Below are 25,660 nucleotides of genomic sequence, written 5' to 3' on the forward strand. Positions count from 1 at the left end.
TTACGAAACCTGACTGCTCTTCCAGAGGTCCTGAGTTCAATTCCCAGCAACCACATGGTGGCTCACAACCATCTGTAACAGGATCTGACACCCTCTTCTGGTGTCTCTGAAGAAAGCAACAGTGTACTCACATTAAATAAATAAATAAATAAATAAATAAATAGAAAAAGAAAGAGAAATGTAATAAATAATGATGAAGAAAAGGAAAGAAACTATGGGCAGACATCATACTGGGGCAGAAGCGCAGACATCCGAGGAACCACACAAGCTCCCTCTGGGCACCAGGGAGTAAAGCAGAGGCAAAGAAAGGAGGCTGGAGAAGAGGAAGAAGACACTTGTGTGACCAACAGAGGACCCAGCAGAGGGGAGGATAGGGCTTTAGAAGTTCAAGGAGAGCCTGGAGGATGCTCAACGGTTAAGAGCACAGGCTGATTTTGCAAAGGATCAGATTCTCAGCATCCACACGATCAATCACCAACATCTGTAAATGCCAGTTCTGGGGAATCTGATGCCCTCTGCTGGCCTCCTCAGGCACTGCATGCATGTGGTGTACAGACAAACATGCTAGCAAAATACCAATATACAGACATTTAAAAGTCTAAGAAACTAGTGGGGCAAGATCAAAGACAACAAAGGGATACAGGGGAGAGAGCATGACACCAGGGATAGGGGCAAGGAATCGGGGTATCAAGGAGGAGAGGAGACAAGGGAGGTGGGCCTAGGAGATGTTCTTGACTCCTGTCAGGAGTTAACTGGAGTCACTGGAGAACCTGGCAAGAGGTTGTGGGGATAGCAGAGGAGCCCAGCAGAGCCAGAGGACTGGCCAGGCAGGAAGTGAAGTGACACCTCTAAGAGAGAGCGAGACCCCCTTCCACCCATCAGCAATTCTCCTGGGTGTCTAGATGCACTGATGGGTCAGAGAAGAAATGAACACATCCCAAACATCCCTAAGTCAGAGACATGAAGAATCTCCCCAGTGCCTCAATTTGCAATCTGCAAAATGGGTTGACGTCACGGAAGATACTTGGGCCCCTTGAAGGGCAAAGGGTAATCACCTAAGACTCCTTATCGTCCCCCTTAAGCCCCACAGAAGCCTCATATCCTTCTCCCTCTGATGCCTTCTGAACCCCCACAATGGCCACAGAGTAGGAAGACAGGGATTGATTCCAGAACCCAGGCTCATTCAAAGCTGGAAACTTAAGCCCGCTCTTGCGTCCAAACCTCAGCCATCTTCACAGATTGCCTGAAGGACTGAAGCGGGGCTCACAGCCTCCTGAGAACTGCCACATGAACCAGGCCAGTGCCCTCCAGCCCATCCTCACCTGTCCTGGCTGTGGCACTGCTCCTGGAAGCAGGGGAGCTGCAGGCCATGCACCACGCGAGCTTCAAACAGAAACTTGGGTGCCCAGAAGCCCAGAGCACCAGTCACAAAGGCTATGGCTGTCACTCCAAGGGTTGAAAACACAAAACTCCAGCTGCAAGAGAAAGTGTCCTGGCTGAGGTCAAGATAGGGCCAGGGCTACAAGTGCCTGACCACCGCCCCAGGCATGCAGGATGCAGCCTTCCTAACGATCCGAGCTGCCCTCATGTTCCATGCTGCGGTGACTCATGAGGCCTGAGAGCACAGTGAGGCCTGCTTCCCTTCAAGACCCGAGACAGCTCATGTTGCTCTCGTAGAGCTTGAAGGGTTGGTCAACAAACTCCAGCAGCTTAGGGAAGCAGGAGGGGCTGGAAAAATACATCCAGTGGATAAATGAACACGGCACAAGGCTCACACAGCCTGCCCTGTTCTCAGCCACTCTTCTGCTACATCCAGAGGGGCATTTCAGTTGGAGAGTAGAGCTCAGAGAAGGAAGAGGGCCATGGACGATGAGACAACCCTAGCTGGAGTCAGAGATGGAGGTTGGAGTCGTTGGGCCAGACAGGGGTTTCTTAGGACTTGCAGCAGAGTCCAGGGACACTTACTTTCTCCCCAAGTATCTGACATCCTCACACCAGCTGCTCCTCGGAGCCCTCACAGCCACTTCTCCCTGTTTCTCAGCTGCTCCTCGGGGTACGTCTGGAACCAGCAAGATGAGCAGAGCCAAGGCCATGGCATCCAAGCAGGGCATGAGCTAGGGAAGGAAGGCCGTGGCGCTCAGGACCAAAGTCTACCACAGCTAGGAGACGGGAGATGACTGGCCACAGGGTCTGACTCTACTCTAGCCTTGGCTCCAAGATGCTGGCTATCTGTAGAGCTGTCCATAATGCTAGTCCTCGCCCTTATAGAGACAGTATAGCCTCTCTAACCAGAGTCATTTCCTTGGTACAAAATCATTGCCCTCCTGCCCAGTACACACTCCCCTCTACTGGGAGCAGGGAGCCTAAGACGATTGAAACGGGGAGCTCAGACCACAAGCCCTTTCCTTGGCTTATGCATTCATTTGCCACCCCAGTTCTACCCTGCCATCCTCTCCTGGCACCTCTGCCCATATGACATGGATCTCACTACATAGTCTGGGGCAGCTTCAAATAGCTCAGAACATGAGAAGGCTCCTGTTCAAGGCAAATCAGGCCAGATTCCTTGAAGCCTTTTCTTGCCTCAGGCTTCTATCTCTGCCTTCCATGACAGTTCAGCAGAGATCTGCATGCAGGACCAAGCTCCAGGCCCCTCTACTACCCAGTTCCCTCCTCTTCTGAGTAGTCCAATCCCTGATCTAATGAGAGCCACAAACCAAGGGGTGCCCAGGTATGGTCCCAGTTGTCCTGACTCCACTTCCAAGTCTCCCAGATGGCTGTTCTGTGCCTGGGCTAGCCTGGAATTTTCTCCTTCTTGCTCAAATAACCCTTAAGAGTCCATAGGTAGCTTTAACTTTGACAGCAAGGGAAGCCTAGGCCCCAAACAAGGAGGCAATTTGTTTAAGGCCACACAGCCAACAAACAGAGCAGTTGGAATTTGACCTCAAGGTCGCAATTTCCATAGCCCATATTTCCCATGAGGCCCCAATGGGACAGCAACCAACACCCCCCACCCCCCATGGCGTCAGGTACTAAGCCAAGTGGCTAAGGCCACAGCAGACTGGAAAGTCCCAGTCGGCCCAGGGGGTAAATGTAGGGACAAAAAGGAAGTGAAACTCACTCGGAGGGCCCATCGCCAGTTCCCTGTCAGCTCCGCCACAGTTGATCCCAGCACATAGCCCAGACCACTGCAACAGCGGGAGCAAGAGAGACAGTAGTGAGGGACGGAAGGCAGGGTTCAAGGCAGATTGACTGCAAGGAACTGGCTCCCCTACCCAGGGAGACAGTTCTCTGCAGCCTCTGAGCCCATTCCCCAAGAAAGGTTAAGTTTTGTGCTACCCTAGGTCTGACCCCTAGTGACCTCTGGCTCCTAGCCAAGGCCCTGTGGCATTCCTTCCACATAAAGATCTGCATATCCCACCACCAACCCCACCCCTAGCTTCCAAAGCCCAGCTCAGATTCAGCCAGGTTCAGGAAAAGAGGGTCAGAACTCAGGGGCCTCCCTGTAGGGCTGTAAAGTACACTTCTCCACTGGTCTCCCAGAGCTGCCCTCCCCAGTGAGGCCACACTGCCTCTTCTCACTTCCAGGAGTGTCCTGAGATCCAGGAGCAATGTCATCATCGCTAACCTCCCCCTAGCCCTTTGAGTGGCAGCATTGTCCCCATGTATACACCCAAGGAAACAGGCTCAGAGAAAGGAAGGGAAGAGCAATGGTGGAATTCAGATTCCAGTCCTCCCGGTTTGATCTTTTCTATGCCCAGCACAGCCCCTGTTCTGATTCCTTCAGCCTCAGTTTACCTCTTGGGGAAGTGGGTCCAGGAGTGATACCAACCTTCCAACAGGGATGAAGATGTAAAAGACAGCCAGTGCACAGGTCCGCTGGTCCTTCACGAAGAGGTCTCCCAGGACAGTGGGTGCAATGGTGGAATAGCTTGCTGCACCGGTACCCACGAATCCCCGGGACAGGAAGAAGAGCCAGGAATACTGGATAAGCCAGCACAAGACCATGGTGAGCTCTAGAGATTTCCCATGAGATGAGGGGCCAGGGGGCGTAAAAGGGACCTCGTGACAAAGGCCCATAGGGAAGGAGGCACAAACCAGGACTGCAAGTGTCCCTCCACTCTCAACTCCAGATTCCCCAAATCACATGGGTTTATAGCCTCCTGGTGTTTATAACCACTGCTTGCCCAGACCATAGGGGAGCCCTTCCTCTGGGTCTCTTTGCCAGGACAGTTTTCTAAAACAGTACCTATGACACCTTCCACCCCCACCCCCACAGACCACCAGAGTGAGAAGTAAAATGGAGGGCCAAAAAGCCTCCAGTTAAGAAAGTCTAACAGGTTGGATGTAGTGGTGCATGCCTTTAATCACAAACACTCAAGAGGCAGAGGCAGGCAGATGTCTGTGGATTTAAGAATAGCTTTACAAAGCAAGTTCCAGGACAACCAGAGCTACACAGAGAAACTCTGCCTCTAAAAAAAAAAAGAAGAAGAAGAAGAAGAAGAAGAAGAAGAAGAAGAAGAAGAAGAAGAAGAAGAAGAAGAAGAAGAAGAGAAAATGAAAAAGGAAGGAAAGAAAGAGAGAGAGAGAGAGAGAGAGAGAAAGAGAGAGAGAGAGAGGAAGGAAGGAAGGAAGGAAGAAAGGAAGGAAGGAAGGAAGGAAGGAAGGAAGGAAGGAAGGAAGGAAGGAAGGAAGGAAGACCATCTAAAAGACCATCTAAAAGGCCAGGTGGACATGACATGCCTCATGCCTTTGATTTCAGTACTTGGAAGGTAGAGACAGGTAGATTTCTGTTAGTTCAAGACCAGTTTCTTCTATTTGAAGATACCAACTCAGCCAGAGCTACACAGTGAGACACTGTCTCAAAAACAACAGCTGGGTATAGTGACACACACCTTTAATCCATTACTAGGGAGGCAGAAGCAGGCAGATCTCTGTGAATTCGAGACCAGCTTGGTGTACATAGTGCATTTCAGGACAGACAGTGCTATATAGAGAGCTCCTGTCTCAAGAAAATTAAAATAAAGACAACAACAAAGAATATCTAATAGCCTCCCTACTCAGGCTTAGAGGCTGTACCACAGCTCTCCTCCTGGCCTTGGCTGTACAATCTCTGAGCTGGCTTGGGCCAGAAGGAAGCTCTGAGACAGCTGGATCAGGGAGGAAGCAGATGAGGAAGGCCCCAGGGACTGGACAAGGATGTAGACCCTACCTGGTAGGAGATGAAGGAGCTGGAGAGGCCAGCCCCTGACCACAGCAGGATCCCGAAGCTCAGTATGGCTTTGCGGTTGTATCGGTCACCCAGGTAGCCAAACACAGGTGCAGACACCAGCAGGCAGCTGATGAAGACTGAAGAAGACACACAAGAGACAGCCTGGAACCACCAAGAGGGTGGCTGGGCAGTCAGCCCTGCTGGCCCAAGGAGGAGGCCTGGCACAGAAGCCACAAGCTGGCACCTTGGCAATGGGCCCAGAACAAAAGAAGGAAGAGATAAAAAGTTAAGTCTCCTATTCCGGGTCCATTATACAATCCACAGCCCAGAGTATACGGCACTGGGTATGGACCAAATCTCAGCTCTGCCTCACTTTGCTGTGTGGCCTCTGAGCACGTCTTGGGAAGCTGACACTCTCCCTGAGTAAAAGGAATATAGTCACCAGCACAGAGTGAATGCTAGCCGTGTGGATTTACAAGAATGCATGGCTTCTGTGGGGTTGGGTATGGGAACTGATCCATTCTGTCATTTACACATCTGCTGCTGGGAAAGAGGATAGGGATGTCAGCTCTTAGGACCAGCAGAGGGGGAGCCTAAAACAAGCACATGGACTTCAAACCAGAGATGGTGCAGGAGACTGGGTGTGCTGCTGGTACATGCACTAGTCTCCACACCAATACCTGTGTCTAAACCAAGATCTCCTGTACCTTAGGATGGCCTTGAACTTGCTATCTGGCCAAGAATAACCTTAAGCTTCTGATTCTCCCGTCTCTACCTCCCGATTGCTGGTGCAAAGCTGGGGATAGAACCCAGAGCTTTGTACATCCTATGCAAGCACCCTACCAAGAGAACTACATCTCCAGCCCTTCTGTACCACATCCAGTCAGGTAGCCACACTTGTAATTCCAGGACTCAGGAAGCTGAGGCAAAGGGACCAAAAGTTCAAGAGCAACCTGAGTTACCTTGTGATGGTGGTTTGAATATGCTCGGCCCAGGGTGTGGCACTATTAGAAGGTATGGCCCTGTTGGAGTAGGTGTGTCCTTGTTGGAGTAGGTATGCCACTGTGGGTGTGGGCTTTAAGACCCTCATCCCAGCTGCCTGGGAGAGTGTATTCTGCTGGCAGCCTTCATCTGAAGATGGAGAACTCTCAGCTACTCCCGTGCCATGCCTGCCTGGATGCAGCCATGTTCCCACCTTGATGATAATGAACTGAACCTCTGAACGTGTAAGCCAGCCCCAAATAAATGTGGTCCTGATAAGAGTTGCCTTGGTCATGGTGTCTATTCAACACAGTAAAACCCTAACTAAGACAAAACGTTTCTCTCAAATTTTTTAACACTTTTATTATTTTGTGTGGATGGGTGTTTTCTCTGAATGCATGTATGTGTACCTCGTATATGCAATGCCCTCAGAGGCCAAAAGAGGGTGTGGGATCCCCTGGAACTGAAGTTACAGGTGGCTGTGGAGTACCTGTGTTGTGTCCTGGGGATACAACCTGTGTCCTCTGGAAGAGCAGCCAGTGCCTTAACCGATGACTCGTCACTCCAGCCTGTGACGGTGTTTGTAAAGGCTGAAGCAAGACAAGGCACTCACTGTGCTGTGTCAGCTCTTCTAAGAGAATAAAGGCTTGGCTCCGGGAAAATCTCCTCCTCCCTTGGGGGATGGATGGGAGAGCTGGCAGGCAGACAAACGGAGACTGGAACCCCACCCCACCCTTCACCTTATCGACCATCGAAAGGCCAAGACTTTAAAGGACTCTGTTTAACACTGGGTCTCCATTCGCTGATCATAGGTGATTGACATTTTCTAAGCCCAGTGAGAGGCCCAGCTCGGGTCCTAGTCCCTCCCACTCTCCCATGACCTGCTGTAGAACTTGGTTAAGCAATATGCAATTGTGAAAATTAGGCCGCTTTCGACCTATAAAACCAGCAATTTAATATGGTTCAACCTAATACTCCACAGAGAGTGATCTCCGATGTCAATGGTGTTTAAAATTTTAATAGCTACTTCCAAAATAGGGCCCCAGAAAGGCCGTATCAATTTACACTTGCATAGAAGTGCATGCTAGAGCTCTTGCCACCACTTGATATGAACTAGAATTTCATTTTTGCCATCTAATAAAAACAAATGGTATCTCGCTGATTTTTCTTGGAGACAGGGTCTGAGGCCCATGTAGCCTCTTTCTCCCTATGTAGCTGACAATGACCTTGATTCTTTCTCCTGACTCCAACTCCCAGGGATTAGAGTATATACCACTGTGCATATGCCACCCCCAGGACCCCCATACACCACTCCCCCACACCACCCCCATACACCCACATACACCATCTCATATACACCACCTCCATACACCCACACACACATCATCCCATACACTACCCTGCATATGCCACCCCTCTACACCACCTGCCATGTACTACCCTCATACACCATCCCCCTTACATCACCCCCCCATATATCACTCCCTATACATCATCCCCCATCCCCCATCCCCATGCACCACCCCCATACACCACCCCCAGTACTCCTGATGATGTTTTGTTTGTCTTCTTCTGTTAGAGACGGAGTCTCCCTATGCAACCCTGTTTGGCTTGGAGCCCACTATGTAGCCAGGCTGGCCTGGAACTCATGGAGATTCATCTGCCTCTGTCTACACAAGTTCACACCACCAATTCCAATTCACTGATGTTATTATAAATCTGTGTTGTTTTGTTCTCTCTAGAACCACTTAATCCTTCATATGCTTCAAGTTGACATTTAAAACATTTTTAGTAGTCAGGCATGACAGTACACATCTGTAGCCTCAGCTTGAGGAACTACAAGCAGAAGGACCAAGATTGAATCCAAGATCTTTTGTTTGTTTGGTTGTTGTTTTGGTTTTTTTGGGACAGGGTTTCTCTGTGTAGCCCTGGCTGTCCTGGAACTTACTCTGTGGACCAGGCTAATCTTGAACTTAGAGATCCACCTGCCCTCTTTGCCTCCTGAGTACTGAGATTAAAAGTATACACCACCATCTCCCAGTTCAAGATCATTCTTGGCTGTATAGTGAGATCAAGGTTGGCCTGAGTTACATGAGACCTTAACTCAAAACAAATAAATTAATAAAAAATTTTTGAAAGATGGATCAGTGTTACAAGCACTTTTTCTTGCAGAGGACCCAAGTTCAGTTCCCAGCACCCACATCAGGCAGCTCACAGACTGTCTGTAACTCTAGTTCCAGAGGATCCAATGCCCTCTCCTGACCTCCAAAAGCACCAAGCATACACATAGCACACATACACACATGTAAGCAGAACAGCCATATGAATAAATTAATAATAAATCTTTAAAATGAATAAAGCAAGGCATGGCGGTACATACTATTAATCCCAGCCCTCAGGAGGCAGAGGCAAGAAGAGCTCTGTGAGTTCCAGGCTAACCTGGCTCTATATAGAGACTTCCAAGCCTGCCAATGCTACATAGTGAAACCTTGTCTTAAAAAGCAAAACAAGAGGCTGGAGAGATGGCTCAGAGGTTAAGAGCACCAACTGCTCTTCCAGAGGTCCTGAGTTCAATTCCCAGAAACTACATGGTGACTCACAACCATCTGTAAAGAGATCTGATGCCCTCTTTTGGTGTGTCTGAAGACAGCTACAGTGTATTCATATACATATAATAAATAAATCTTTTTTAAAAAGCAAAACAAAATAAATGTAAATACATTTTAATAAAAATAAATAAATAAAACATTTTTATCTGAAGTTGAAGTAGCTAAAAAAACAAAAAACAAAACAACCCAATTGCATCTATGCTGATCATGCACAGACATTCCTCCTTTTTCTCAGCCCACAAATGAAGCACTGTGACAATAGCTTATGTAGATCTGTATTGGGTATCCCGAGTCATCTGGATACGACCTGAACTTAGAGGAAGATGTACTAGAGGAGCTATAAAGCTATAAACAGTATGCTTTTTTTTTTTAAAAGACAGTCTCTGTATATAGTCCTGTCTGTTCCAAAACTCACTCTGTACACCAGGCCTCAAGCTCACCTGCCTCTGCTTCCTGAGTGCCTGGATAAAACATGTGAGTCACTGCACTCAGACCCTACATCTTTTTATTTTAGACAGGATCTGTCTCACTGTGTAATACTGGCTGGCCTAGAACTCACTAAGTAGGCCAGTCTGGCCTGGAATGCCTGAGCCTTCTCAGACTGAGCAGCAGTAGGGGTCCTGGAACTGGTCCCTAGTAGATACTGAGGGATGACTTTATTTCTGTAAACAGTATATCCATCAAGCACTCTAACGGGCAGATGCAGTTCAGTTTATAGGAAAGACCGGTCATGAAACCCAAGTGGGAAAGTCAGCCCTGCTTTGCAAAACTGACCGTCAAATCAGACTGTGAGGAAACTGGTGCCTTGTCTCTTTTACAATCAAAAGCAGGGTGTTAATACTTATCTCAAAGACCGTGGTCTCATTTCTGGAGTTTAATTCCTAGAAAAGTAGCATACAGTCACGAATAGAGCCGGCTAGATAAGGCTTGGTGCCTTGCCAGGGTTAAGTGGCTTGGTGGGAAGATCATAGAATGTTTCTGTGAGTGAGCTCTCTGCACCTCAGGCCTCCCTGCAGAAGTCTTAGCAATCCCCTCTGCGTGGTACCCTGAGTTTAACAGAAAGGAACTCATGGATGCAGAGCCTCTTCCCACTTCAGACAGTGGACAGACGGGCGTACAGGAGTGGAGTAGGGGTGGGAGACAGTGGCAAAGGGGAACCGCCCTCCTGGCGCAGGTTTGTTCCAGACTGATCATGCTGGGAAAATGACAGGCAGACTGAATGAAGTAGGTTTCTCAGGACTGTTCACACAGCCCATGGAAAGTCTTCCAGTGGTCCTAGGGCAGGAGTGGGGGAGTCCTTGTACCTAGTTTGAGAACCTGCTACAAAACAGCATGACAATGGGTATTTGTATGGAGGGGGCAGGTTACAGAGAAGATCACAGTACCCATGAGGTGTCATGTGCTATAACCATGTGTATCCCTGCACGCATACAAATAGGTCTCATCCAAGCTTCCATGGAAGGTTAGCTTATGTTTAATGATCCCACAAACCATCCATTCGAGCTCCCTGAAGCTGTATTAGTAGGTTCTCTGTGGCCCTTCTGAGGCCACCTGAGAATCAAGGTCTGTCTGTCTGTCTGCCTGTCTATTAGTATCCTTTTAGTCAGATTTCTCAGCTCTGAGAGAACAGCACACACTTGGATTTCCTGTTCCTCTGTGGAAGACTCTGCTGGGCTACAAGCAGGAGGAGAACCAGGAACACTCAGGAACCTTCCTCAGCCTGTCTCCCTCAACTGCATCCTGCAGCCGACTCCAGTTCCAGGGCCTGTTCAACCCCCAGCTCTCTCCTGCCAAAAGACTCAGGGACTGGAGTCAGCCACAGAACCCACCAGACTATGTATAACAAAAGGCCCTTGCTCCGGGGTCCAGGACTGGTTCCTTACCTGTCTGCAGCAAACCAGCATGGCTGTCACTGATGTGAAAATACTTCTGGACATCTAGTAACACTCCTGCAGACAGATGGACAGTGTTATAGAGATGGGAAGTAGCCCACCCAAGCTGGCCTCCAAGGCTGCTTCTTCTGAGATTGGGACAGGCCTGGATGAACACAGGACATCACACAGCAACAGCAGCCAAAAACAAAAACAAAACAGAAACATGCCCATGTAGAACACACACAAAAGCCAGGCGTGGTAGCACATATCTGTAATCTCAGCAATCAGGTGGAGACAGAAGGACCAGGAGTTTGAGGTCAACATAGACTTCTTTTTTGTTTGTTTGTGGTTTTGTTTTTTGAGACAGGGTTTCTCTGTGTAGCCCTGGCTGTCCTGGAACTCACTCTGTAGACCAGGCTGGCCTCGAACTCAGAAATTCCACCTGTCTCTGCCTCCCGAGTACTGGGATTAAAGGCGTGTGCCACCACTGCCCGACCAGCATAGATTTCAAAGCCAACCTAAGCTACACAACACCCCCGCCCTGGTTCAAAAAGTGAGGGAGGGGACCGTTACTGTCCCAATACACAGACTGCAGCTGCCCAAGGTTGTCCAGCTTGAATGTGGGTCTGCAGGACTGGAACTCTAACAGAGGCAGCTCCCACAGCCAGCATTCCAGAAGGGGGAAAAATGTCCCCACATGGGACCCTTCAGACTGCCCATCTGACAAGAAACCCTACATCCATCCGCTGATATCTAGCATTGGAGAATGAAGACCGAAGAATGAAAGGCACTGGGTAGGAGAGTTTATTCACCTTGTTTGAGCCCAATCACCAGTGTACAAACATGCACATCTGTACATCTTTTTCTACCTTAAAAAATTATTAGCCGGGTGGTGGTGGCGCAAAAAAACAAAAAACAATATGTGTGTGTGTGTGTGTGTGTGTGTGTGTGTATTCATCTTGAGGAGAGAAAAAAACCAAAACAAACCAAAACCTCACCTAGCCCAAGCTGGCCTTGAACTCTCTATGTAGCCAAGGATGTACTTGGACTGATGAGCCTCCGGACTCTATCCCAAATACTAGGATTACAGGCGTGTGCCACCACGCTGGTTTTATGGGGGTGCTGGGGAGGGAACCCAGGGCTCCAGGTATGCTGAACAAGCACTGAGTTACACCCTCAGTCGTTTTTCATCTTTTAATGACACCAGATGGTGTAGTCATTGGAGAAAAAGGAAAATATGCAACATGAGTTAGCAAGAAAAACAGCTACTTCAAAGTCCTCTGAGTGCACTCATTTCCCATTTTTAGAAAAGAGTCCCCTTGACCTGTATCCTGTGTCCTCGTCAACCTTGTGGGTAGTAGCCCAAGGGCAAGGGTGAATGAAGCCAGTCTCTTATCTCCCAGTCTCTACAGCTCTGGTATTTCTGAGTGTTGTTTCCACAGGAGAATCTTAACTGCCACATCACTACCTGGCCCTAAGAGTCCCACATGGTTTCACTTCTCCAAGTCTCCATTCCCACAGTGACCACAGCCAATGGAAGTCCCAAGGGGGAAGTGATGTGGCAGGCAGGTCTCAGGGTCTGACAGCCCCGCTGGGGCCCCCAGGGCAGAACAAGAGCTAAGGTATGGCTAAGGCTCGGAAGGCTGCACAGTAACACCTCCTGGTAGCCCTGTGCCTTTCTCCCCTCCCATTCCTCCATGCCCCTCATCCCATACTCAGGTTCTGGCCTCCTCACCTTCAGCCTGGTCCCCTTTGGCAGCCTCTGAAATGACCTCCCCAGCCCATCTTGCATCTTTCAAGGTCCCAAATCCTATTATGTTCTCCTACTTAAGGTTTTCTCCCACATGGTTCCCCATTGCCTGGACCAGAAATTACAAGCTCCCCAGGCTGGCATTCAAAAAGCCTGTGATCTTGGACCAAACGCCCTCTGGGGGATTGTTTCCCCGCTTTCTCCCCACTACCCCTTGACTCCTCTGATCAGTACTGCCTTGATTGACATGTCTCTGATCCCCACCCTTAGGCCCGGGTCAAACGCTTCCCATGTATGAATTCTGAAGTCATTCATCCTCAGGGCTGCCCTGCTGGCACCTACCCCACTCTGTCTCACTTCAGACCAAGCTGGGCACATGGTCTGTGCCCCTCTGAGTTGCTCAAAGATACAGCCCTGCTCTGATAATGTCTGCAGACCCCAGACTCCCATTCATTCTACAGAGGTTCCCAGCTACTCTAAATACATAGCTGATGGCCCAACATTGGGGCTTTGGTCATGGCCAGCAGTGGCAGTTACTCACCTAGGCTTCCCAGCCTGCCTGACTCCATTCATCTGCACCATTCCCTGCCTCTCTGCCTTGCATGGTCGTTATTGGTAAACAATTCTCTGAGCCCTGTAAGTCAGTTGCCCCTGCAGTAGGAACCACACATCTGAGTTTCTCCTAGGTCCTACCAGAGGCACATTCTCTCAGTGCTCCCACTCACAGTGCTCCCGCTCTCAGTATTCCTGCTCTCAGTACTCCTACTCTCAGTACTCCTGCTCTCAGTGCTCCTGCTCAAAGTACTCCTGATCTCAGTGCTCCTGCTCAGAGTGCTCCCACTCACAGTACTCCTGCTCTCAGTACTTTTGCTCTCAGTGTCTGCTCTCAGTACTTTTGCTCTCAGTGCTCCTGCTCTCAGTATTCCTGCTCTCAGTGCTCCTGCTCTCAGTACTCCCACTCTCAGTGCTCCCACTCACAGTGTTCCTGCTCTCAGTACTCTTGCTCTCAGTACTCCTACTCTCAGTACTCCCACTCTCAGTGTTCCCACCACAGTGTTCCTGCTCTCAGTACTTTTGCTCTCAGTGCTCCTGTTCTCAGTGCTCAAGCTGGAACAAGTGGATGATGAAAGAACAGCTAGGCATGCTGTCGCACCTGTAACCTCAGCACTTAGGAGACAGAGGGCAAGAGGATTGGGAGTTCAAGATCATTTTCAACTGCATAGTGAATTCAAAAGCAACCTGATCTTACTTAAGACCTTGTCTCAAAAACAAACAAACAAAGAAAAGAGGCTGGGTGGTTTCACCCCAGTAAGTGATCTGCAGCCTCTCCTGAATGGTCCCAAGCCAGAACAGGGCACAATGTGTGTGGGGGCAGCGGTGTGAGTGGGTGGATGGGACTGTGCTCTGCAGCAAAGGCGTTGGGTTCAGGATGGAGCTGCAGGCAAGGTTACGGAGGGCAGAGCAGCCCTCTACATCAGTTATTAGAGTGCTTATCCAGCATGCACAAAGACCCTGGGTTCAATCCCTAGAACTTCATAAAGCATTGTGGTGGCAAGCCTGTAATCCCGGCCCTAAGAAGGTGAAGGCAAGCATATCAGCAGTTCATGATTATTCTCAGTTACATAGCGAGTTTGAATCTAGCCTGAGCTCCATGAGGCCCTGCCTCAAAAAAGAAATGAAGGCTGACAAGATGGCTTAGCCTGTGAAGGCGCTTGCTGAACAAGCTTGGAAACCTTAGTTCAATATCTGAAGCTCAAATAAAAGTGAAGGAGCATGCACACACAGGCACACACACATACACACACATGTGTGCACGCACATGCATACACACTCTGTCTTTTTAAAGAAAGGGCTGAATATAAACTGATGAAGGAATGAATGGGTGACTAGATGAGAAAAGACAAGTGGAGCCCAGACACAAAGGAGTGCGTAAGTGAGAGACAGAACACAGAAGCAGGTTGTACCCTGTTTCCAATAAGAAGAAAGGCAAACTGTGCAAGGTAGGCCAGCAGCCGGCTGCCCCAGAAACAGTGCAGGCAGAGCCATTCTCACTTGGGAGCTTGGCCAAGCTGCTCTGCCCTCCGTAACCTTGCCTGCAGCTCCATCCTGAACGCAAGCAACGCCTTTGCTGCAGAGCACAGTCCCATCTACCCACTAACACCCCTGTCCCCACACACATTGTGCCCTGTTCTGGCTTGGAACCATTCAGGAGAGGCTGCAGACCACTTGCTGGGGTGAAACCACCAGAGCTGTGCTCCTAGAGAGGTACGAGGGCTTGGAAGAAGAAGGCCACCAAGGATACACAGTTGTGGGCTTTTAGAAGGGGGGTATCTGAAGATACTGCCCCACGCTACCCCTCCCATGCTCACCTGGGATGATGAACCAGTTCATGTAATTCAGAAGGTTGATGTAACAGAGAACAGCTGCAGCCAAGTAAGCTCTCCAGCGGGGCAGGCTCCAGGGGACGGGTGTGGAGGGAGGCAGACACGTACCTGAAGCCAAGGCCCCATACTGCCCACCTTGGCTCAGGCTCTGGCTCTGTGGCCCTCCTGTCTGAGGTTTGAGACACTCTGTGGACATCCCCTCAGCAGTGCTAACTGCAACTTCTCTGTCAGAACGGGTGCCGAACAAAGCTACATCAGCTTGCCACCAAGTCACTTCCTGTGGGCTCCCAGCCTCTCAACCTCAACAGGCTGCCCCTTTAACTGCCAGACACCTTATCATCGCAGGTTCCTGCTGAGCACAGCGCAGCCACACTGGTGGGATTTCATCACTCTAGGCCTCTTAGCCCTGCTGGGGTAAGACGCCATGCACTGGTGATTGGATAACTCTGTGGTCCCTCAATCTAGCCTATGGCTGCAGCAGGGGCAGTGAGGAAGAGACGCTCCTAGGACAGGAAATGAGAGGAGTGTCCCCAAGCCTTGCTCACTGCAAACTGCCCTGCCTGTGCAGAAGATGGGCCGTTAGCACAGCCATGAACCAGGTTAGATACAGGAGGGTAGGTGTTGACCAGGATGGTAAGGAAATTGCACAGAGGAACAAGATAACAGAGATATCTGAAGACATAGAGACAAGCTTATGTAAAACTAACCCATGGGGGCTGGCAAGATGGCTCAGCCTGTGAAAGTACCTGCCACCAGGCCTGCTTGACATATGTTTGATCCCCAGAGCCCATATGGTGGAAGGGGAGAACTGCACAAAGTTGTCTTCTGACCTCCAAACATAACATACACCAAGGCACACAAGTGCACGTGCAGGTACAGGAGTACTCTCTGCTCTGTCTCTGTCTGTCTGTCTGTCTGTCTGTCTGTCTGTCTCTGTCTCTCTCTCTCTCTCACACACACACACACACTTTCACTCACATCCATACAGACACAGAATAAATAAATTTTATCAACAAGGAATAAGTCTAGGGAGATGTTCTCAGGGGAGCTGTAGAAATTGATTGCCAGTTGCAAGGGTAGAAAAAGTACAAATACACAAAGCCATCAGTGATGGCCCACACCTGTAATTCCAGCACTTGGGAGGTGGAGCTAAGACTATCAGGAGTTCAAGTTCACCATCCCTAGCTACATGGTGAGTTTAAAGCCAGCCTGGGCTACATGAGACCCTATCTCAAAACAAAACAACATTAAAAAAGAGTAACCATACAGGCCAATGAGATGGCTCAGCAGGTAAAGGCACTTGCTGTGTAAGGCTGACAGCCCAAGTTCAATCCCAATCCCAGGTAAAGATGGAAACTAACTCCACAAAGTTGTCCTCTGATCTCTATACATGTGTCATGGTACATGTGTCTCCACACACATCATGCACACGCACACAATATATTTTAAAAGTATTTAACAGCCAGGCATAATGGTCCATGCCCTTAATTCCATTTAATTCCAGCACTTGGAAACATAGGCAGGCAACTGTCTGTGGCCAGCCTGATCATGATCCACAGACAGAGAGGTCCAAGTCAGTCCAGTCTATGTAGTGAGAAGACACTGTCTCAGAGCCAGGGGTGGGGGCTGGAGGGTGCTGTGGGGTGTTGGGCAGAGATCTGACAGTTATGTGCAACCACCGCCTTTGCCTGGCATCTGTACCGAAGGGGAAATGCACAGTGCCAGATGCCAGATGAATGGATAAAATTAGAGTACAGAAAGTAGATCAGGAAAAAACTTCACAGCTGTCCGATGCGCTCAGGTGCCAAGCATTAGTTATGTAAACAAATGCCCTTGATCTGAAGTGTCTGCGGGCTGCAGTGTCTACGATTTACTCTTTCAAGTGGTGCTGGAAAACATTAATAGATCCTAGAGTTAGTAAGCAAACAGGGGTGAAGGTTGAGGCACAGAAAGATGGCTCAGTGGGGTTAAGGGTGATTGCCACCAAGGCTGACTACCTGAGTTTAATTCCTGGGAACAACAAGATAGAAGCAGAGAACTGACTCCTGAAAGTTGTCTTCTGACCTCCACATGCATACACACGAAAATAATAAAAATAAAATACAAGCATGTAAAAATGTCAAGTAAAGCAAATGAGGCAAAACATTAGCAATAGATGAACCTAAGGCAAAAGTTAGATGGTGTTTCTGGTCTTATACTGTAATCTTTCTGTACGTTAAAATGATTTCTAAGTAAAAGTTAAGTCAGAAAATGACAACCCGGCTTTAAAATGTACAAAGCACTTGAGTAGATGCTTCTCTACAGATACACAAATGACCAACAAGCTTGTGAAAGGCTATGCAACATTACTTAGAGAAACGCAAGGCCAAACCACTAGGAGATACCACCTCACACCCACTGAGCCACGGCAATAAAGAGAGGAAATGACTGGTGTGGGCCAGGCTGCTGAAACACGGGCAGTGTCGGTGATGCAGCCACAGGAGATAGGGTTAGTGGTCCTCAAAAGGTTGAGCCTAGAACTGTCATGGGATCCAGCAATGCGCCTTCTATGTACATACCCCACAGAATGAAAAGCAATGCGCCTTCCGTGTACATACCCCACAGAATGAAAAGCAATGCGCCTTCCGTGTACATACCCCACAGAATGAAAAGCAATGCGCCTTCCGTGTATATACCCCGCAGAATGAAAAGCAGGGATTCAAAGAAATATCCTTACACCCAGCTTCGCAGCAGCACACATATGCATATAAATAAAAGTGAAAATATGAAGTAAGACTAGACCTACAGAAGCAGCTAGGAGTGGAGTAATAGTCGTAGTGTGTGCATGGCCCTGAATTCAATCTCCAATATGAAAAGAAGGAACAGAGGGAGGAACAGAGGGAGGGAAGAGAGGTCAGAGAGAAAGATGGCTGGGGCTATATCTCAATGGTACAGTGCTTGCATAGCATGCAAAAGGCCAGAGGTCCTCGGTTCAATTTTGCAATAGTTGCAATACTAAAATAATAATAAGTGGAAACAATAGAAATGCTAAAGATCTGAGAAACAGGCAAGCTGTAGCATGCCCAAACAATGAGATATTATACAATCATAAACAGAAATAATACAACTCATCACAGATGATCCTCAAGAACAAGGCCGAGAAGCCAATCACAAACAGTCACAGCATCATCGTATGGCTCCGTTCCTTGGAAACACCTAACAGGTGTCCATAGAGACAGCAAATTACTGGTTGCCAGGAGGGGAGCAGAGAAAGCTTAATGAATGCCAAGTCTGTTTGGAGCTAGAAGCAGGAGTGGCACACAACACTGTATAGTACTAATAGCACTGAGTTATTTGCTTTACAAAGGCTTTCAATATTTTTCTGGTTCTCGAAATAGAATCCAGAACCTTACATATACTAGAATGGCTTTACCACTGTGCTGTATGCCCAGCCCATATTGTGTGTGTGTGTGTGTGTGTGTGTGTGTGTGTTACATACATTATATAATATATATGTTATAGAGATATATAATATACATATATACATATATACACACATACATATATAGAGACATATACATACAATATAGTCTTACTATATTGACCAGGCTAGCCCTGAACTCCTAGGGTTAGGCAATACTGTTGCCTCTGTCTTCCAAGTAGCTGAGACTACAGGTATGAACCACTAAACGTAAGATTTTATGTTATAGGGGCTGGAGAGGTGGCTCAGCGGTTAAGAGCACTAACTGCTCTTCCAGAGGTCCTGAATTCAATTCCCAGCAACCACATGGTAGCTCACAACCATTTGTAATGTGATCTGGTGCCCTCTTCTGGTGTGTCTGAAGACAGCAACATTGTACTCATATACATTAAATAAACTATTTTTTTTTAAAAAAGGAAGATTTTATGTTATACAAATTTCACAACCATTCTTGGAGTTGTTTTGGTTTGGTTTTGTTTTGGACGCAGAGACTTAATATGTAGCCCAGGCTGGTCTTGAATTCACAATTGGCCTTAGCCTTCTACATACTGAGATTACAGGCGTGAACAATACCTGTTCAAGCAGACCGGGTATGGTGGCACAGGCACAGGTGACTCCAGCTCCTCCAGGGGCAGAAGTGTTTCTGGAGCTCAGGAGTCTGGGGCCACAGTGAACTCTGCTAATCAGGTGTCCACATCGAAATGGTGACCTCTAGGAAGCAGGGACAATCAGCCTGCTTGTGCTGAGCTGAACAGGGATGCCCGTGAGCAGACACCACAGTCTAGTCTGGGAACACATGAGACTTCTCTTTCCTTTCCTGATTAGAATAGTTCATTGAATAAACATTCTTTATATTTTTTATCAGTCCTTTGAGAATTGTATGCAATATTTTTGCTTTTGCTTTTGAGACACAGTCTCACTGTGTAGCTCTGGTTGCCCTGTAACTTGCTACAATGTAGACCAGGCTAGCCTTGAATTCACGGCAATCCACCTACCTCTGCCTCTCAGTGCTGGGATTAAAACTGTGACAGTCACACTCAGCTGCCTGCTCCCTGCTTTACGTGCTGATTTGTGCTAATAAAATTCTAGCTGGGCAGAGGTGGTGTGTGCCTTTGATCCCAGCACTCGGGAGGCAGAGGCAGGAAGATTTGAGGCTAGCCTGGTCTACAAAGTTAGTTCCAGGACAGCCAAGGCTAAACAAAAATCTTGTTTCAAATAACCAAAAATAAAATAAAGTAAACATAAATAAATAAATGTTCACCATTACCTCAATTTTGGGAGTCCAATCAGAATATACGTTAGTTGGGAACATTTACTTCTCTGTAGGACTATCTATTTTTTCTTCTTTGGTCCTTCATGGAGGCATGAAGCTATAAATGCCTATGGATATTAACTTTTACCTTTAATGGGTTTTTTTTTGTTTTTTTTTTTTTTTTGGTTTTGGTTTGGTTTTGGTTTTTTGAGACAGGGTTTCTCTGTATAGCCCTGGCTGTCCTGGAACTCACTTTGTAGACCAGGCTGGCTTTTGCTTCCCCAGGATTAAAGGTGTGCACCATCATGCCCGGCTACCTTTAATGTTCTTAACGTGAGTCTGCTCTTCTATATGTGTCTATTAACTCCCTCAGCATGGTAAGTTTTCCCCAAACTCTTAAAATTGTAATTGGAGGCAATTTTTAAACAATAAAGTATGGAGGGACTGGAGAAATGTAGTCATGAGCACTGACTGCTGCTCTTCCAGAGAGCCTGAGTTTTGTTAACACCCACAGAAAAGTGTAGTATATGCACAGAGTGAGAGCAAAGCACTAATACACATAAAATTTAAAAGGTATTTTTAGTGTTTTAAATATCTAAAAAAATAAAAATTAAAGAATAATTTTAAAAGTTTGAAGCTGGGCTGGTGAGATGGCTCAGTGGGTAAGAGCACCCGACTGCTCTTCTGAAGGTCCAGAGTTCAAATCCCAGCAACCACATAGTGGCTCACAACCATCCCTAATGAAATCTGATGCCCTCTTCTGGAGTGTCTGAAGACAGCTACAGTGTACTTACATATAATCAATAAATAAATCTTTATAAAAAAAAAAAAAGTTTGAAGCTAGTCTGTCTTCAAAAACAAAACAAAGCCGGGCGTGGTGGCACACGCCTGTAATCCCAGCACTCGGGAGGCAGAGGCAGGTGGATTTCTGAGTTCGAGGCCAACCTGGTCTACAAAGTGAGTTCCAGGTCAGCCAGGGCTACACAGAAAAACCCTGTCTCAAAAAACCAAACAAACAAACAAAAACAAAGCAAAAACAACAACAACAAAAAATTAAAATAAAACTCAGCACTAAAGAGGCAGAGGCAGCGGCAGCTGGATATCTGTGAATTCAAGGGCAGCCTGGTCTACATAATGACCTACATAGTTACATAGGACGGTGGTGGGGTGCGCCTTTAATCCCCAGCACTCCGGAAGCAGAGGCAGGTGAATCCCCGAGTTCAAGACCAGCCTAGTTTACAGTGTCAGTTCCAGGACCGGCAGGGCTACACAGAGAAACCTTGTCTTCAAAAATCAAAAATAGAATAAAAACAAATAAAATAAAACAAAACAAAGCATCTGGGTATGCAGCTCAGTGGCTGAGCGGGTACTTAGAATGAGGTACTTAGGATGAGGTACTTAGAATGAGGTACTTAGGATGAGGTACTTAGGATGAGGTACTTAGGATGAACCGCTCACTCGGGTTCAAGCCCACTGTCAAAAAAAATGAGTAAATAAAGCAAACAAACTGAACTCCCTGGAGTGAGCTGTCTACTGTGGCAGGCTGGGATTCAAATTCCAATTTTCTCACTTCCTGGACAAGGCCTTTCTGCGCCTTCTGTGTGAGAACAGTACGATGTATTGCCGAGGGCCATAGTGATAGCACCGCGCCTGGCCACAGGAAGCGCTAAAGAGAGCTGGATACAGCTGCTGGGATGGCGCTAACTGCAATGGTGATGGTGATGGTGGTGCTGATGGTGGTGCTGATGGTGGTGGTGGGTTCTTGGCATCTGCCATTGACCACATACCCCATGTGGTCTGGGACTCAAAGAAGTTCCAAATCAGGGCCAGCAACAGTCACATCTGTAGACATCCTGGGGGAGGTGCAGTCCCAGGATCAGTCTTGTTACCATGGCCAAGTGATTTTAGGCCAATCACTAATCTCTGTATTTCCTCATCTGTAAAGTGGAGATAACACAGGATGTATATCACAGGGCTTTTGTGGCTTAAATAAGATAATGTTCATGCTCAAAGCCTGTCTAGAACTTTTGTCACCATACCCTGCCCTTCTTAAAATTATTATTAAAAAACAGGATCTCCTGGGCCAGTAAGTTTGTACGACAGGTAAAAGTACTCGACGCACAAGCAAGTTGATGATCGAGTTCCATCAGCAGAACGGAAAGGCTGAGTGAAGGAACAACTTCACTAAGTTATCTCTGGTCTCCCACATGCTTGCTGTGACCTGTTCACACCCCCCCCACACACACACACACACATAGTATAAACAACAATAACACTGTTTTTATTTTAAAGAAGAGTCTAGAGAAACAGCTCACTGGTTGAGAGTGTTTGCTGCTTTTGCAGAAGACCTGAGTTAAGTTCCCCACATTCACATCAGGCAGCTAAAAAAAAAAAAAGATACCTCTAACTCCAGGGGATCTGATGCCCTGGTCTGGCTTCCTTGGACAATGAATGAACGTGGTGCACATGCAGGCAAGCAGGCACACAGACATACACATAAATAAGAATAACGTTAAAAATATATTTTTAAAAAAAGCTGGGAGTGGGTGAAGCACACCTTTAATTCCATCATTTGGGAGGCAGAAGCAGGCAGACCTTTGTGTAGTCCTTGTCTACATATTGAGCCAGGGGCACATAGTGAGACACTATCTGAAAGAAAGAAAGAAAGAAAGAAAGAAAGAAAGAAAGAAAGAAAGAAAGAAAGAAAGGAAGGAAGGAAGGAAGGAGAAAGAGCCAGGTGTGGTGGCACATACCTTTAATTCTAGCGCTTGGGAAGCAGAGGTAGGTGGATCTCTGTGAGTTCCAGAACAGCCTGGCCTACAGAGCTATATGGTGAGAACCTGTCTAAAGAAAGGAAAAAAAAAGAAGGAAAAAAGGAAGGAAGGAAGATAGATAGATAGATAAACTGGCAGGCAGGCAGACAGACAGACAGACAGAACATGGCCTCAGCTAGGTGTGGTTCATGCCTGTAGTCCAGCACTTGAGAGGTAAAGTGTAGAAAATCAATAATTCAGTGTCACTTTTGACTACATAGGGAGTTCACAGTCAGCCCAGGCTATGGGAAACCCTGTCTCAAAACAAAAACATCTCCAAAACAAAACAAAACAATAACAACAAACCCAGTGTCTTACAACAGGACATGAATTGCATGCCTATAATTCCAGCACTAGGAGGCTATGGCAGGAGGATGGTTGTACATTCAAGGCCAGACTGGGCTACCAGTTGGGATTCTGTCTCAACAAACAAAAAAGGAAGGAAGGAAAGAAGGAAGGGAGGGAGGGAGGGAAGGAGGGAGGGGTCTGCTGTGTTGCCCATGTTGGAGTTTTGTGGCCAGTCACTGATGTACACCCTACCACTGGTCAGACCATGCTGTCCTTTGGGGGTTACCATAGTGACTGGCTGGAATGGAGAAAGCGCTGTGTTTCTGTTAAATAAAATGGAGTTTCCCCAGCACACATACTTTGGTCTCAGGCCACAGGCTGAACTCCATCATTAGTATAAACACAGGAATTCAAGGCACACTAGCACCTGCCTACACGCACACACTTGTGCAAGCTACATAGCAATGTTAACACGGTCTACTGAGTATCATCAGAACAGAGCAGCCCCATCATGCCAATCTGCTCAGCCCTCACCTTTTGTCACTATGTTGTGAGGGACTAAAGTGGCCTCGTGACGACAAAGTCCAGGGAGTTAGTCAAATCAGGGAGGTTGGCTGTTGGCCAGGAGAATGACCTTAGAAAATGACCTATAGTTTTAGACCCTGACCTCCCAGAACCAGCTTTCCCAACACAAGGTCTCAGGGATTTGCCTCTAGTGAGGTCGTAGATGAAAGAGGCTTTGCCTAGAGGCATCTTGGAAATCCCCTAAAGAGTATCTCATAGTCATACACGCACATACACAGAGAGAGAGAGAGAGACACCAGGACTGGAGGATGGCATAGTACACTGGGTTTGGAGCAAAGCCTGGGTTTTATCACTGTGAGGGGACAGTGGGAAGTTGTCCTCATCTCTTTTTGAGCCCTGAGAGGCATGTTGGTGGAGGGAACTGTTTGGCCCTCGAAGGTCTTCTCAGCTTCTTGGTCTGTGTACATCTGAGGCTCCCAGAGGACAGACATCCCACAACAGCTCTCATCAAGATCCATTCCACTGGTGTCTCCCAGAGGGGAAGGAAAATATCTATGGCTGCCTTTCAGCATTCCACACTGGAGCTAAGACCAGGAAGTCCTGCTTTTCAGAGAACAGAAAAATATCCACATGGTCATTAACAGGACTTATCGGTTTTTTAAAAATGCATTTATTTAGCTTGAGGGAGGGGAAGCAACGGCTTTCAAGCTAGGTTCTCAACCCCCACCTTACTGAGGTTGGGTCTCTCTTGTTTCTGCTGTTGCATGTGACTCCAGGCTAGTTTCCAGGTGAATCTCCTTGCTCTGTCCCTCATCTCACAGTAGGATTACAGGTTTGTGCCATGCACCTAGTCTGTTTGTTTGTTTGTTTGTTTGTTTTAATGTGGGCTCCTTGGGTGGTCAGGCTTGGGCAGCTCAGGCCTTTACCTACCGAGCCATATCCTCAGCCTTGGAAATATTCCTTTAAGGAAGAAAGCCTTGGCCTTGGAACACAACTTGTATAGGATCTGAAGCTCCCAACACAGAAAAGGGACTCGGAAGGAGTGCCTCGTGCTGGCTGCCAAGCCTTGTGGGACAGAGGCAGACTCACCAAGCAATGTGAGACTCAACACTGTGGATTAGACACACTGAGATAAAAAAAAAGTGTTCAAAAATCACATTCCCTCAAAATTAAATGTGTGTTTCTGGTATGTACCCAAAAGGATGGAAGTGAAACCAGGCATGGTGGGTTCACTCCTATAACCCCAGCACTCAGCAGGCTGAGGCAGGAAGACCCAGTTGCAGGACAGCCTAGATATATCCTGTTTCAACAAAAAAAAAAAAAAAGAAAAAGAAAAGAAAAGAAAAAAATTATCAATAAATGAATGTATAAAATGTAATATATAAATACAATAGAATAGTACTCAGCCTTAAAAGGGAAAGATCCCAGCACAGTGGAAATACATATTAGTCCTTGAAATTCAGAAGGTTGGCATGGGAGGGTCATTTGTGTCTAGAAACTAACAGCTAGCCTGGCACAGTGAGAACCTGTCTCAGAAAGAAAGAAGAAAGAAAGAGAGAAAGAGAGAAAGAGAGAAAGAGAGGAAGAGAGGAAGAGAGGAAGAGAGAAAGAGAGAAAGAGAGAAAGAGAGAAAGAGAGAAAGAAAGAAAGAAAGAAAGAAAGAAAGAGAGAGAGAGAGAGAGAGAGAGGCAGAGGCAGAAGAGAGGGAGGGAGGGAGGGAGGGAGGGAGGGAGGGGCTGGAAAGATGGCTCAGTAGGTTAAGAGCACAAACTGCTCTTCTAGAAGTCCTGAGTCCAATTTCCAGCAACCACATGGTAGCTCATGACCATCAGTAATAGGTTATGAGATAAGATCCGATACCCTCTTCTGGTATGTCTGAAGACAGCTACAGTGTACTCGTACACAATAAACAAACAAACAAACAATGTTTTAAAAGGAGAAAGAAAGAGAGAGAGAAAGAAAGAACATGCAGACACATGCTATAGATGAGTTTAAAACTTGTGAATTCTCAGCCGACAGTGGTGGCACACACCTTTTTCCCAGAACTTGGAGGCAGAGTAGGCAAATATCTGAGTTTGAGGTCAGAGTGAGTTCCAGAACAGCCAAGGATACACAGAGAAACTCTGTCTCAGAGAAAATAAAAAAAGATGTGAGTTATCTTTATTGATACAATCAGCTTCAGACACATCTCATAAAATGAACCTTAAAATCATTGTTAAGTAAAAAAACGCTCATCACAGGAGGACAGCCCTTGCGAGGTCACCTGAATTTTCTGGGCAAATTCAGAGACTGAAAGTAAAACAAAGATAATCAGGTTGAAGGGTGATATATATACACACTGTGTGTGTGTGTGATGTCACATATCTTTAATTCCAGCACTTAGGCAAATCTCTGTGAATTTGAGGCCAGTCTGGTCTACAGAGTGAGTTTCAGGACAGCCAGGGCTACACAGAGAAACCCTGTCTCCAAAACCAACCAACACCATGAGTGCTTGTTGGCAACTCGAGCTTGACTC

At 47.3% G+C, this 25,660-nt stretch overlaps 1 protein-coding gene across 6 annotated transcripts in view; it reads right to left on the reverse strand.

The window, feature by feature from the left end:
* The window catches only part of Spns3 (spinster homolog 3), a 52,357-nt gene extending 37,053 nt beyond the window's left edge, over nt 1-15,304 (reverse strand). For 2 of the 6 annotated variants that reach the window (XR_388556.1, XM_006534486.1), the window contains exons 1-7: nt 14,793-15,296; nt 10,683-10,748; nt 5,210-5,346; nt 3,830-3,981; nt 3,119-3,185; nt 1,966-2,114; nt 1,323-1,475 (exon numbers count right to left, since the gene is read on the reverse strand). Coding sequence is in view for 4 of the 6 variants with exons in the window: in XM_006534486.1 (XP_006534549.1) it covers nt 1,323-1,475; nt 1,966-2,114; nt 3,119-3,185; nt 3,830-3,981; nt 5,210-5,346; nt 10,683-10,748; nt 14,793-15,003 (935 nt within the window). In the remaining 2 variants the exon portion in view is untranslated. Of the gene's footprint in view, nt 1-1,322; nt 1,476-1,965; nt 2,115-2,714; nt 2,854-3,118; nt 3,186-3,829; nt 3,982-5,209; nt 5,454-10,682; nt 10,749-14,792 lie in introns of those variants that run through there. The other 4 variants (XR_388557.3, NM_029932.3, XM_011249311.1 and 1 more) reach the window with 4 other exon arrangements.
* Between the last annotated feature and the right edge of the window lie 10,356 nt (nt 15,305-25,660).

Source organism: Mus musculus, chromosome 11 (assembly GCF_000001635.26).
Source record: "Mus musculus strain C57BL/6J chromosome 11, GRCm38.p6 C57BL/6J".
Lineage (NCBI taxonomy): Eukaryota > Metazoa > Chordata > Mammalia > Rodentia > Muridae > Mus > Mus musculus.